Below are 12,737 nucleotides of genomic sequence, written 5' to 3'. Positions count from 1 at the left end.
GTAAGTTTCCTGCGAAGCCTGATGATGAGGACCTCGATAAAGACCAAAGAGCAAGGGCCACAATTGTCTTGGGGCTGGAAGATTCCCAGTTGCCGTATGTGAGGGGAATCAAGACAGCTAGAGGTGTGTGGCAAGCGCTTAAAGAACTCCATGTGCGTGAGACAGCGGTCTCTAAGCTGTTCATTCGCAAGGCATTGTACAAGGCAATGTTAAAGCCTGGGGTTACAATGCAGGAACACCTACACAGTTTACAGTTAAAGTTTACTGCGCTACAGGAAAGAGACTGTGCATTAGACCAGCAGGAGAAGGTGGCTATTATTTTGAGCTCTCTCCCGGAAAGCTGGGATAATTTAGTTTTGTCTCTAGAAGGCATGCAGGAGCGTGATTTATCCGTCAGTTACGTTACTGGGCGTTTGATTGAAGAATGGCAGAAGAGGCAAGAAAGGTCGTTGGCTGCAGAGGCTTCTACAGGCGGGCGGTTTGGAAGGAGTTCTCATGCCGTGCCAGAGGTGAAGCAAAAGCAGCGTACCGGTGAGGAGTCAGCGTTTGCTGTTAGGCGTTGTTTCCGATGTGGGTCCTCAGCGCATCTAAAACGACAATGTCCGGAGTTGGTCAAGTCTCAGTTGCCGGTGCAGGAGCAGAGACGAGATCAGCAGCAGCAGCAGCGTAAAAAGAAATTCTTCAAACGAAAACAGTCGGCTCAGCTGGTGACCGGCGAGGTCAAGATTGCTGATGAGAAACAAGCGGTCTGGGTGGTCGATTCGGGAGCATCTCGCCACATCGTAAACTCAGATGACTTGTTTGTTTCCAAGAACTCAGCACAGCGCAGCCAGGTGGCTCTAGCAGACGGAAGTACTTCCGAAGTGATTTCAGGGGGTGCAGTTTTTGTTCCTTGTCTTCGTGAATGTCTGCAAAATGTACTGTGTGTGCCTTCATTAAGGAGCAATCTGATGTCTGTAGATTGTTTGCTAAAAGCTGGGTTTAAAGTGTATTTTGAAGGAGACAGTTGCATTATTAAGAAGGCTGGTGAGATTTTAGGCACTGCTAAGTCAGAGGGAGGCTTGTTTTGGCTTAAAGCAGGATCTCAAGTTGCAGCAGTAGTCAGTAAATCTCAGCCTGCAGTGAACAACAAAGCTATACATGACAACTGTGTGCACTTATTGCATAGGAAAATGGGGCATGCTTGCTTGAAAAGTGTACTAAAAATGTCTGAATTGGCTGATGGGGGTGATTTAAAGAGTTGTAACAAGTACCTTGATTGTAATGTGTGTAAAAGGGTTAAAACCCAGAGAGTCTCTTACCCCAGAAGTGACAGAGTTAGTGAGTCACCGCTACAGCTGGTTCACATGGACGTAATTGGTCCATTTGCTGTAAGCAGGGGTGGATCGCGTTTTTCACTAACAATTGTGGATGACGCCACACGTTATTCTTGGGTTTTTCCCATGAAGAACAAGGGTGACGTGTTCACTAAGTTTAAAGGCTGGGTGGCATCTGTGGAAAGATTTCTGTCCACTAAACTTAAAAGGATTCAGACGGACAGAGGTGGCGAATTTATGTCAAATGCCTTTAGAGATTGGTTACAGAAGCGTGGCATTGGGCATAGAAAAACAAACGCTTTTTCCCCAGAGGAGAATGGCGTTGCAGAGCGAAAAAACAGATCTTTGCAAGATATGATGTTTGCCATGCTTGATGATGCTGATTTGCCCATGTCTTATTGGGGGGAGAGCATGCTCACCGCGTGTTATCTCCAAAATAGGCTCTTTCATCAAACAATAGGTACAACCCCGTACTTTAAATTGTTTCAGAAAAAAAACAAAATTGACCATTTGCATGTGTTTGGATCAAAAGCCTGGGTATTAATTCCAAAACAAATGAGAAAGAAGGGAGATCCTAAGACCAAACAGTTAGTGTTTGTGGGTTACCAGGAGCTGGGAAAAGGTTTCCGCTTTGCTGAAGGGACAAATGGCATTGTGATCTCCAGGAATGCCAGTTTTTGTGAACATAGTGGCTGGGAGAGACTACATGCCAATACTGAGGTTTGGTTTGAACCTTCCCAGGAGCTTCATGACTCTGAAGGTAGACACAGGGAGTCAGAGTCTGAGGGGGAGGAAAGTTCAGATAAGAGCTCTCAAGAAAGTGGAGTTAGCCAGAGACCAGTTGCTAAGCAACAAAAGAGAGGTCGTAGTTCTGAAGAGGAAAGTGGGTCAGAAGAAAAATTTTCTCCCAGAAGATCTAAAAGACAAAACAAAGGAGTGCCTCCAGTGCGTTTTTCTCCTGATACTGCAAATGTTTTTAGTGTGATTGCAGAACCCAAGAGTTTTCAGGAGGTGTTAAAGTTACCAAAAGAGGAGGCAGAGCGCTGGAAACAGGCAATGGAGGAAGAGATGTCCTCTCTGAATGAGCACAAGGTCTTTACACCAGTAGCAGCGCCTGAGGGGGCAAAGATTGTAGGCTGCAGGTGGGTGTACAAACTTAAACCTCTGGTGACAGGAGAGTACAAATACAAAGCTCGTTTAGTGGCACAAGGATACTCTCAGAGGCCTGGAAAAGATTATGACGAGACTTTTTCCCCTACTGCTAAGGGGGACAGTGTAAGGCTGATTCTAACGCTTGGAGCAAAGAGAAAACTCCTGTTAAACCATTTTGATATCCAGACTGCATATTTACATGCATCAATATCAGAAGACCTGTATCTAGCCGAACCGCCTGGTTATGAGACAGGTTCCAATAGAGTGTTGAAATTAAACAAAGCTCTATATGGTCTCAAACAGGCTGCAAGATCTTGGAACAAATGTTTCCATGAGGCCTTAGTGTCATTTGGTTTCAAGCAGAGTACAGCTGACAATTGTGTTTATGTACGTGGTACAGGCAGTGATCAAGAGTTTTGTCTGATCTATGTAGATGATGTATTGTATGCCTGCAAAACAGATAAACAAACGAAAATGTTTGCCAAACAATTGTCCAGTAAGTTCAAAGTGAAAGACTTAGGCCCGGTTAGGACATATCTAGGGTTGGAAGTGTGCTGGGCCCAAGATGGCAGCTGCCTAATTAGTCAGCAGAACAAAATTAAACAACTACTGACTACATACAGAATGCAGGATTGCAAAGGGGCAGTGGTGCCTATGGATCCAGGTTTCATAAAAACACTTCATACAGATGAGAGTCCTGAATTTGAACATCCTGATGTATATCACTCTGTAATTGGAAGTTTATTGTATCTAGCACAGTGGTCCAGACCTGATATTAGTTATGCAGTAGGCATATTAAGTAGATTGGTCTCAAAACCCACACTAAATGCCTGGAAAGGGGTAAAACAAGTTCTGAGGTATCTCAAACAGACAATTGGCTATATGTTACAATTAAATTCTTCAGAGGATGAAATGTTGAGTTGCTTCTGTGATAGTGACTGGGGAAATTTGCCGGATAGAAAATCTGTCACAGGACTGGTCATAATGGTCGGTGGAGCTTTAATCAGCTGGCGGTCACGCAAGCAAGACGTTGTAAGTGTGTCATCAACGGAATCAGAGTACGCCGCATTGAGTGAATTGTGCAACGAGGTGATTTATTTCAAGCATTTGTTAGCAGATTTAAATGTAAATTGTGGAGAACCAGTACAAGTTTACATTGATAATCAAGCTTGTATAACTTTAAGTAAAACAGAGGGTTTCAAATCACGTTCTAAACATATCTCTGTAAAATACCAAAATGTGCGTTGCTGTGTACAAGACAATATAATCACCTGTACTTATGTATCAAGTGAAGAAAATGTAGCAGATGTGTTAACTAAACCATTGGCAAAGGTAAAGAACAAGCGAATGTGCAAGGGTTTAGGTTTGCTGGAAAAATGATCTTCTACATAGGTGTATTTGATGTTAATTGTCCAGCAGAATCTGTGAGGGGGTGTTCAGTTTCTGTTAATTGATTCTCATGGGAAACTTGCAGATTCTGGCTTCAAACAATTAACTCAAGGCAGTGTCAATTTACTCTTGGCAGAAAGCCCAGGTCAGCTTGACCTAGAAACTGCTTACTCTGATTGGTTAACGACCAGCATTCAACTCTTAACTAGGGATTGCTAGCTCAGTTTGATGTGAGGTGTGTTAGGAGTAGAAGTGCTGTGTATGGTTTTGAGAGAGAGAGAAAGAGAGGATTTATTTTGCTTTTATTTGTATGCAGAAACTCTGCTGGTTTTATTTTCTCCTTTTTAATAAATCCTGTAAATAGTTATTCTGAGTCTAGCTGACTAGTCATTACCGCCGCAACTAGCTTCTTCGCTGTGCAGGAAAACTCTGCTACGTTTGGACTAAAGCCAATAGGGCTATGCCTGACACTTCAAAGTTCCAAGAAAGACACCATCTTGTACACAATGCAGACATTGCAGCCCACACTGAAATGGGAAGTTACGCATAATTCTCCATCTTGACGTTATTGGGATAAAAAAGTCCCGTTTTAATCTTCGCGCACCCCAAATAATGACATGCCTCATAACAAAAACGCATCTCTTATTTGTTCTTTGCAGTGTTTCCTTGAATTAATTGCAGTTTGCATTTTTAATTTAAAAGAAAAATAATAATGGGGAAACCCATCTAATATTGTCCTTTGTGTTTTGTTTACCTGTAGGCACCTGTGAAATTGGCTGGGCTTACTATTGCACAGGAGGAGGAGCTGCCGCTGCGATGTTGATCTGCACCTGGCTGGCTTGCTTCTCTGGCAAGAAGCAGAAACAGTACCCTTACTGAGACCAGAAAGACGCAGCACAAAGAGAACCAGTTGAGGGATTTGGGGTGGAGGGGTGGGGGGGAGAGAGAGAGGAAAATAAATGTGCATGTAAGCCTTTCTTGGAAAGGTGCAATCTGTTCTTCACTGTAGCCAGATCAATACAAACAAGAGTCAGTGACGTTTGACCCTGAATGAACAGTGGGGTTCTCTGTAACTTAGGGGTATAAACCAGGAATTTCATGGAGCTTATGCTCTTAACCACTTTATTCCTAGCTTATTGTGGTGTAGTAGAAAATGCAGGAAGTATTCACTTTCTTGTGTGTAGAGAGGAGGAAATTAAGGGTTTTTAAGCAGTGCTTCAGTTGAAAGGGTTGAAAAAACTACATGCTGGAAGACAAGGATGTAGCCTTATAAAATATTATTTAACGTGACAGGGGATTGGACATAAAGGGGGCATTTCTTCACGGTTTTTCTGACGTGATTTCTCTGACGTGATCAGCCATGTCGGCTCACAGCTACAGCACCTGCCTTGTGTGTGTGTGGCATCTATTTTGAGGCCTTAAAAGTATTAGCCAATCTGATGCGGAGTTTTAATTTTGTGAACTTCACTATGAAACTTGTTACGTGACTCCTGTAAAGCACATCTGCCTACTTTTGCACAGACACTTTTTCCTTCACACGGCACCTAACTGCAGAATATGTGGAGATTTTTTTTCACAATGTACCAGGCTCCAGCCAATTGGACTCGTTTGCCTGTCTGCGTACCATTAAGCAGTTTGTAGTAGTAGCTCACTGCGGAAGGCTCTGATACTCAGGCAAAGCAGCCAAGGGGTTTTCTTCGTTATTATAAAAAATAAAAAAAAAAGCACAGAGATCCACATCAAGTCATTTCTCTCCTTTCACAAATGCACATGCTAACTCGCTCCTTTACTTTCACATAACCTGCAGAAATATGGCCAAAGTACACATTACATATGTTTTTACAGGTATTTGTGTGTACGGTCAAACCTCTTCTTACATCCGCCTCTGCTCGCATCCGTTTTGCGAGACATCCGCGGCAAACCTGGAAGTAACTGGCAGGTTTGCCGTTTGCGCATGCGCAGAAGCGGGCAATTGCCGCTCGCGCACAACGGCGCTTCTCCCAGTGACCCGTTTCGACTTCCAGACGGGCCTCAGGAACGGATTGTGGTTGTTAGTGGAGTCTTTTTTGGCACGGCGGGTGGGGAGAATTGAGCATAGTTCCATCCCAACATCACAATTCCATGATGCAAAAAAGGGGCGTTACTCTATTGCAGACATTTTGTAAAGTGTACATTTGGCGTGCACGTTCTTCTCACCGTATCACACCTATGCAACATACTGTATTTTTCGCTCTATAAGACACACCAGACCATAAGACGCACCTAGTTTTTGGAGGAGGAAAACAAGAAAAAAAAAATCTGAATCTCAGAAGCCAGAACAAGAGGGATCTCTGCGCAGCGAAAGCAGCGATCTCTTTTGCTGTTCTGGCTTCTGGGATAGCTGCGCAGCCTGCATTCGCTCCATAAGACGCACACACATTCCCCCTTACTTTTTAGGAGGGAAAAAGTGAGTCTTAGAGAGCAAAAAATATGGTAGGTTTCACAGATGGAAATTCACAGATGGAAATGCTCACAGATTGCCTGTTCAGCTCCCTCTTCCTCCATGCTAATTCATGCGCACATACCTCAAAGCATAGCACATATACATCCACAGACCCCATTTATATACACTGCCTCTTCAGGCATGCTTTTTAATGCTTTCGTCCTCTTGATTCATTGCATTCACTCCATAGAGAAGCAACGAAGACCAGTATGTCCTCTCCTGCTTCCTTCTTTCGCTGCACAGCTTCAGATGTTCATCAAAAGTAGCAACAAAGGAAATGCAAGCGACTTGCTTCCGCTCTGGTAGTTTCCATGTGAAAGGGAGATGCGGGCATCGCCTGCTGCAAGGTCTTCATTCTCCTTGGCACAGAGAGTGCGGCTCGATGTCGCACAAGACCAAGAAATAGCAACAGAGGACAAGTCCTTCTTTGTTTACTTGGATAGTTTTGTTTCGAGACCACTACTTTCATTACTGCTTCGGGCGATGAGCCACTTGCAGAAAATCACTGTGGAGCAGAGCAATTGCGATTAATACTCCTTGCACTTCTCTTTTGTTTTGCTCTGCTCTAGATCATACGAATTTCAGTATTATACCACGTTTTAAACTAAAACAAAAACCCTAATGGACTAAAGGGCCATTTTTCCCAGTATTTTATATAATCTGTGTACACGTGTTCTCATGTTTTATTAACGGCCTTTTCAGACCTATATACATTTTATTAACCTCAATGTTTTTCCAAGTTTCTTACCAAAATGCAATATTTTACTCAGCGTATGTAGCCTTTTAGATAGGGACGTTCTATGAAGGGCAGGAAGGAGACAGTTCTGTCCAGTGAGAATTGTGGGTGTGGCACAGTAGAATATTATGACAAACATCTTCCAACTTTTGTTACTAATAGCTAGGTACTTATTGACGTATTGTGCTGTATTGTTTATTTTAATATTCATCTTTGTAATATAATATGAAATGTACGATATCGTTTGTATTTTAGAATCTGTAAATAAATGTCTTCTCTATGATACTTCAGCCGTCTGGTTGAGTTTCCCTCCCTCCTTTATTTTTTATGATTACTTACTAAATTTATATACTCCTCTTCATCTATCTTTCATAGCTGTGGCTTTACAAGATGAGTGTAAATGTCAGCCTGTACCTTGAAAGTAGGATATCCATTTGCAAAGGCTGCCAAACCAAATGGGGTAGGACTGACATTGAATAACATTCCTTTTCTGGAAAAGTAAAGTGTCTGAAGAACTCCCACAAGGCTTTGCCATCTTCATGCTGATCTGCAGCTGCCTGAAACCCTGACAGCAAAGGAGAGGATGCATCTTGCTCAAGGACCTCCCCTTCAAGATTTGTACAGTGGTACCTCGGGTTACAGATGCTTCAGGTTACAGACGCTTCAGGTTACAGACTCCGCTAACCCAGAAATACTACCTCCAGTTAAGAACTTTGCTTCAGGGTGAGAACAGAAATTGCGTGGCAGCGGGAGGCTCCATTAGCTAAAGTGGTACCTCAGGTTAAGAACAGTTTCAGCTTAAGAACGGACCTCCAGAACAAATTAAGTTCTTAACCCGAGGTACCACTGTATTCCTGTCAGTGGTGACGTCAACCTGGAGCTGGGGGCTCTCTCCATCAATGAGGAATGCTGTATCTTTCACACAGATAAAATGACCTGACCCCAGCTTTCTCTCCTCCTTCCACCGTTCCCAGGACATAGGTAGTTGTTCCAGAGTTTCTGCCCTCGTCTCAGACACTTCAGGGAAAAGAAGTGGCACGTAAGCAGAAGCTCAAACACATTCTATCTATCGTTAACAGGACTTGACCAATCATTAAAACAAGTGCCCCTGTTTGTCCCCTTCAAACAAGATGCATGTGGCCAGCAAGTGGCCAGAGCCGCTATCTATGGGAATGTGCAGTCAAGAGCTTATAAAGGCAAAGCTAATAATAATAATTTATTATTTATACCCCGCCCATCTGGCTGGGTTTCCCCAGCCACTCTGGGCGGCTTGCAACAAAACACTAAAATACAATAACCTATTAAACATTAAAAGCCTCCCTAAACAGGGCTGCCTTCAGGTGTCTTTTTAAGAGAAGATAGCTACTTATTTCCTTCACATCTGAAGGGAGGGCGTTCCACAGGGCGGGTACCAGTACTGAGAAGGCCCTCTGCCTGGTTCCCTGTAACTTGGCTTCTCGTAGTGAGGGAACAGCGAGAAGGCCCTTAGCGCTGGACCTCAGTGTCCGGGCAGAACAATGGGGGTGGAGATGCTCCTTCAGGTATACTGGGTTGAGGCCGTTTAAGGCTTTAAAGGTCAGCACCAACACTTTGAATTGTGCTCGGAAACGTACTTGGAGCCAGTGTAGGTCTTTCAAGACCGGTGTTATATGGTCTCAATGAGGAATGCTGCATCTTTCATAAAGATAAAATGACCTGACCCCAACTTTCTCTCCTCCTTCCACCGTTCCCAGGACATAGTTGTTCCCGAGTTTCTGCCCTCGTCCCAGACACTTCAGGGAAAAGAAGTGGCAAGTAAGCAGGACCTTACCTGCTTACTTAACCAGATGCATGTAGCCAGCAAGTGGCCAGAGCCACTATCTATGGGAATGTGCAGTCAAGAGCTTATAGAGGCAAAGCTACAGTTCCCCCAAGGAGTATCGCTGCCCACTCCATCAAGGGGCGGCCACTATACTAGGGTCCACAGAAGTGCATCCCTAGAGAAGGATTCCCTTCCACATTGACACTCAAGATGAACAAATATGCCTCTGCCAATGCAGCTTTTGGATGGAGTAGCCTAAGTCCATACCCACTCACGATGAAAGGGGTAGTGTAGCAAGCAGCTCCACGCTGATCAGACCTTAAGGCTCCTTGAGTCTCGTTCCTCTGATCAGCCTAGAACAGGAACTCCCAGAGACCTCCCTCATTCTCCCTGTTACGTTAAGTTCCTCAATGTCTGGGGCCAGTTCAGTCCTACTGTAACAGAACTGTTCTCAGTATTGTTATTACTGGGTGTTGGATCGGTTGCAAGAAAGTTACCGTATATTTTGCTCTATAAGACTCACTTTTTTCCCTCCTAAAAAGGGGAAATGTGCGTACGTCTTATGGAGTGAATGCAGGCTGCACAGCTATCACAGAAGCCAGAACAGCAAGAGGGATTGCTGCTTTCACTGCGCAGCGATCCCTCTTGCTGTTCTGGCTTCTGAGATTCAGAATATTTTTTTTCTTGTTTTCCTCCTCCAAAAACTAGATGCGTCTTATGGTCTGGTTCGTCTTATAGAGCGGAAAATACGGTATTTCCCCTTCCTGATGCTCAGCAGGACCAAATCATGTCAATCAGTGCTAACTCTACCTCCAGGAGGAGTTAACTCTTTCCTGCATGCTCCACTCTCCGCTGACCAGAAGAACACTTCACAGTAAGTCCAACTTGCTCTGTTAAATGTAGGATCTCAAAGGTGGGGCAACATTAGCCAATAAGGTTGAGGGCAGTCCACAGGCTCAGGCAACCTATGCAGAGGTTAAACTGAAGTTCCATATACACACTTGCTACCAATCCCACGTTTTCTCCCATATAATTGAAGTGGGCCTAAGGCAGAAAAGGGAAAAGGAAACAAGGTGGTGCAGTCAAATCTCTGTTCTCCAGTTGATATATGCCTTCACATAATCTTTTAAGGAATAGCCTTTAGGTGGGACACCAAAGACTTTGAATAGAGGATGAAGCAGCTCTTAAAACTCAGAGGGGCCTCTTCAAATGTTTACAGCACCAGTCTGAACTGGGTGCTTTACAAATAATAAAAAACAATTCCAGGAAAATGGAAGAAAGGTATTTGTAGATTCTGCAAATTTGTAGATTCTGAGGTGAAAACTACAGGCTTAGGACAATCACCAAGATCTAAAAGCAGAGAACTCAAAATAGAGAAATATACTGAGGCTGCTGACGAGCACATCAGGAAGCTGCTGCAGAGAGCAGGTGGGAATATAGACTGATATCCCCACTTGCCCCCCAATCTAAGGCAGTCGCACCTGGGGTAAACTGCCCTCTCTTTATATCAAGACAACTTTTACCATGGTTTTTACTAGAAGAACATATAAGGAGTTGGGTATACTGCCTGACTCGGCAATCAGCCCCCCGGGCCCTGGTAAAAGACAAAGCAAAATCACAAATTACTTTCCTAAGATGGAAGAGGGTAAGAGTCCACAAAAAGAGTTAATTCTTGATGAAGTAATACCCCCCTCTCTTACTGTTCTTGATTGGACGTCTTATCCTAAAGAGATATATCAAGATACAGTGGTACCCCGCAGGATGAACGCCTCGCGAGACGAAAAACTTGCAAAACGAAAGGTTTTTTCGTTTTCGAGTTGCCTCGCAAGACGAATTTCCCTATGGGCTTGCTTCGCAAAACGAAGCTTGCCCAGGGGACAGCGGGTCTTCTCTTTTGAAGCAAGGGGCGGCGGGGAGAAGCGATCTTCTCCCCGCAGCCCCAGGTCCGGGGACAGCGGGAAGCGCTTCCCGCTGCCCCCGGACCTCTTTTGAAGCAAGGGGCTGCGGGGAGATCGCTTCTCCCCACCGCCCCTTGCTTCAAAAGAGGTCCGGGGACAGCGGGAAGCGCTTCGTGCTGCCCCCGGACCTCTTTTGAAGCAAGGGTTTGCGGGGAAAAGCGATCTCCCCGCAGCCCCTTGCTTCAAAAGAGGTCCGGAGGCAGCGGGAAGCGCAGCGCTTCTTCCCCGCTGCCCCCGGACCTCTTTTGAAGCAAGGGGCTGCGGGGAGATCGCTTCTCCCGGTGCTCCGAAGCCGGGCGGGGGGGAGGGAACACCTACCCCCACCGCCCGGCTTCGGAACGCTGCTCCGAAGCGGGGCGGGGGTCGGGAACACCTACCCCAGCCGCCCCGCTTCGGAACGCTGCTCCGAAGCGGGGCGGGGGGGCGGGAACACCTGCCCCCACCGCCCGGCTTCGGAACGCTGCTCCGAAGCGGGGCGGGGGGGCGGGAACACCTGCCCCAGCCGCCCCGCTTCGGAACGCTGCTCCGAAGCGGGGCGGGGGGGCGGGAACACCTACCCCAGCCGCCCCGCTTCGGAACGCTGCTCCGAAGCGGGGCGGGGGGGCGGGAACACCTACCCCAGCCGCCCCGCTTCGGAACGCTGCTCCGAAGCGGGGCGGGGGGGCGGGAACACCTGCCCCAGCCGCCCCGCTTCGGAACGCTGCCCCGAAGCGGGGCGGGGGGGCGGGAACACCTGCCCCAGCCGCCCCGCTTCGGAACGCTGCTCCGAAGCGGGGCGGGGGGGCGGGAACACCTGCCCCAGCCGCCCCGCTTCGGAACGCTGCTCCCAAGCGGGGGGGGCGGGAACCTCTCACCCCGCCGCCGGGCATCGGAACGAGGTCCTGGACCTCTTCTGAAGGCAGGCGGGGGCAAAAGTCTTTGCTCCCCCCGCCTGCCTTCCCGGGACAGCGGAGACTTCTCCGCTGCCCCGGGCGATCTTAAAATGCTGGCGGACGGGAGCGAAGCGTTCGCTGCCGACCCCCAGCATTTTAAAATCTCCTCGGGGCAGCGGAGACTTCGCTCCCGCCCGCCAGCATTTTAAAATCGCCCCGGGACAGCAGGGGCTTTTAAAATGCTGGCGGTCGGCAGCAAAGCCCTCCTGTCCCCGGAGCTTGCGGGGCGGGAGGTGGGAAGAAGGGCTTTTCTTCCCACCGCCAGCCTTCAGAACAGCCTTCTGAAGGCTGGCAGTGGGAAGAAAAGCCCTTGTCCCCCCCCCCCCAGCCTTCAGAAGAGGTCAGGGGACAGACTGTCCCCGGACCTGGTCTGAAGGCGGTTTCCCTAGGAACGCATTAATTGATTTTCAATGCATTCCTATGGGAAACCGTGCATCGCAAGACGAAAAAACCGCAAGACGAAGAGACTTGCGGAACGAATTAATTTCGTCTTGCGAGGCACCACTGTACTGGAAATATTAACTCCCCATGCAGCCTAGCGCAAGAACTAGCTTTAGCCGAGGAATTTCAGGAGGGAAATACCTCTTTTACTAAGGAACAGCTGCCCACGGACGAAATTACATCAACCCATCAAAACCAGATACCTATTCCAAAATACTCTCAAACAGAATTGAGTGATGGCCGTCCTTTAGATTATTCCCTAGCAATAAGTACTGATCTAGCCAACATAAAAAATTATTTAACAATAACAAATGGGCTACTGCTGACGTTAGTAGAAAATTTCACACCTCAATTAAAAGAGATAAAATCAAATGATATGCCCCAAGAACATAAAACCATTGAGCTAGTGGGGACGAACAAACCAATAACAAATAAGAATCTGCAAAGACACAACTCAAGGGTAAAAGTGAAGAAAAGTAAAAATATCAAAACAACAAGGAAAAACATGCATTGGCAGAAATTGTTTAAAC

At 46.5% G+C, this 12,737-nt stretch overlaps 1 protein-coding gene across 1 annotated transcript in view; it reads left to right on the top strand.

The window, feature by feature from the left end:
* Positions 1-7,360, top strand: part of LHFPL6 (LHFPL tetraspan subfamily member 6) — a 36,839-nt gene extending 29,479 nt beyond the window's left edge. Inside the window, exon 3 of the mRNA XM_081906611.1 lies at positions 4,618-7,360. Coding sequence (XP_081762737.1) covers positions 4,618-4,736 — 119 coding nt within the window. The 3' untranslated portion in view covers positions 4,737-7,360. The remainder of the gene's footprint in view (positions 1-4,617) is intronic.
* Positions 7,361-12,737: the final 5,377 nt, after the last annotated feature.

The sequence above is a fragment of the Podarcis melisellensis genome (assembly GCF_964234715.1).
Source record: "Podarcis melisellensis genome assembly, chromosome: 3".
NCBI classification, from domain to species: Eukaryota; Metazoa; Chordata; class Lepidosauria; order Squamata; family Lacertidae; genus Podarcis; species Podarcis melisellensis.
Note: the sequence above shows the minus strand (reverse complement) of the source record. Positions and strands in the feature narration are given on the sequence as shown.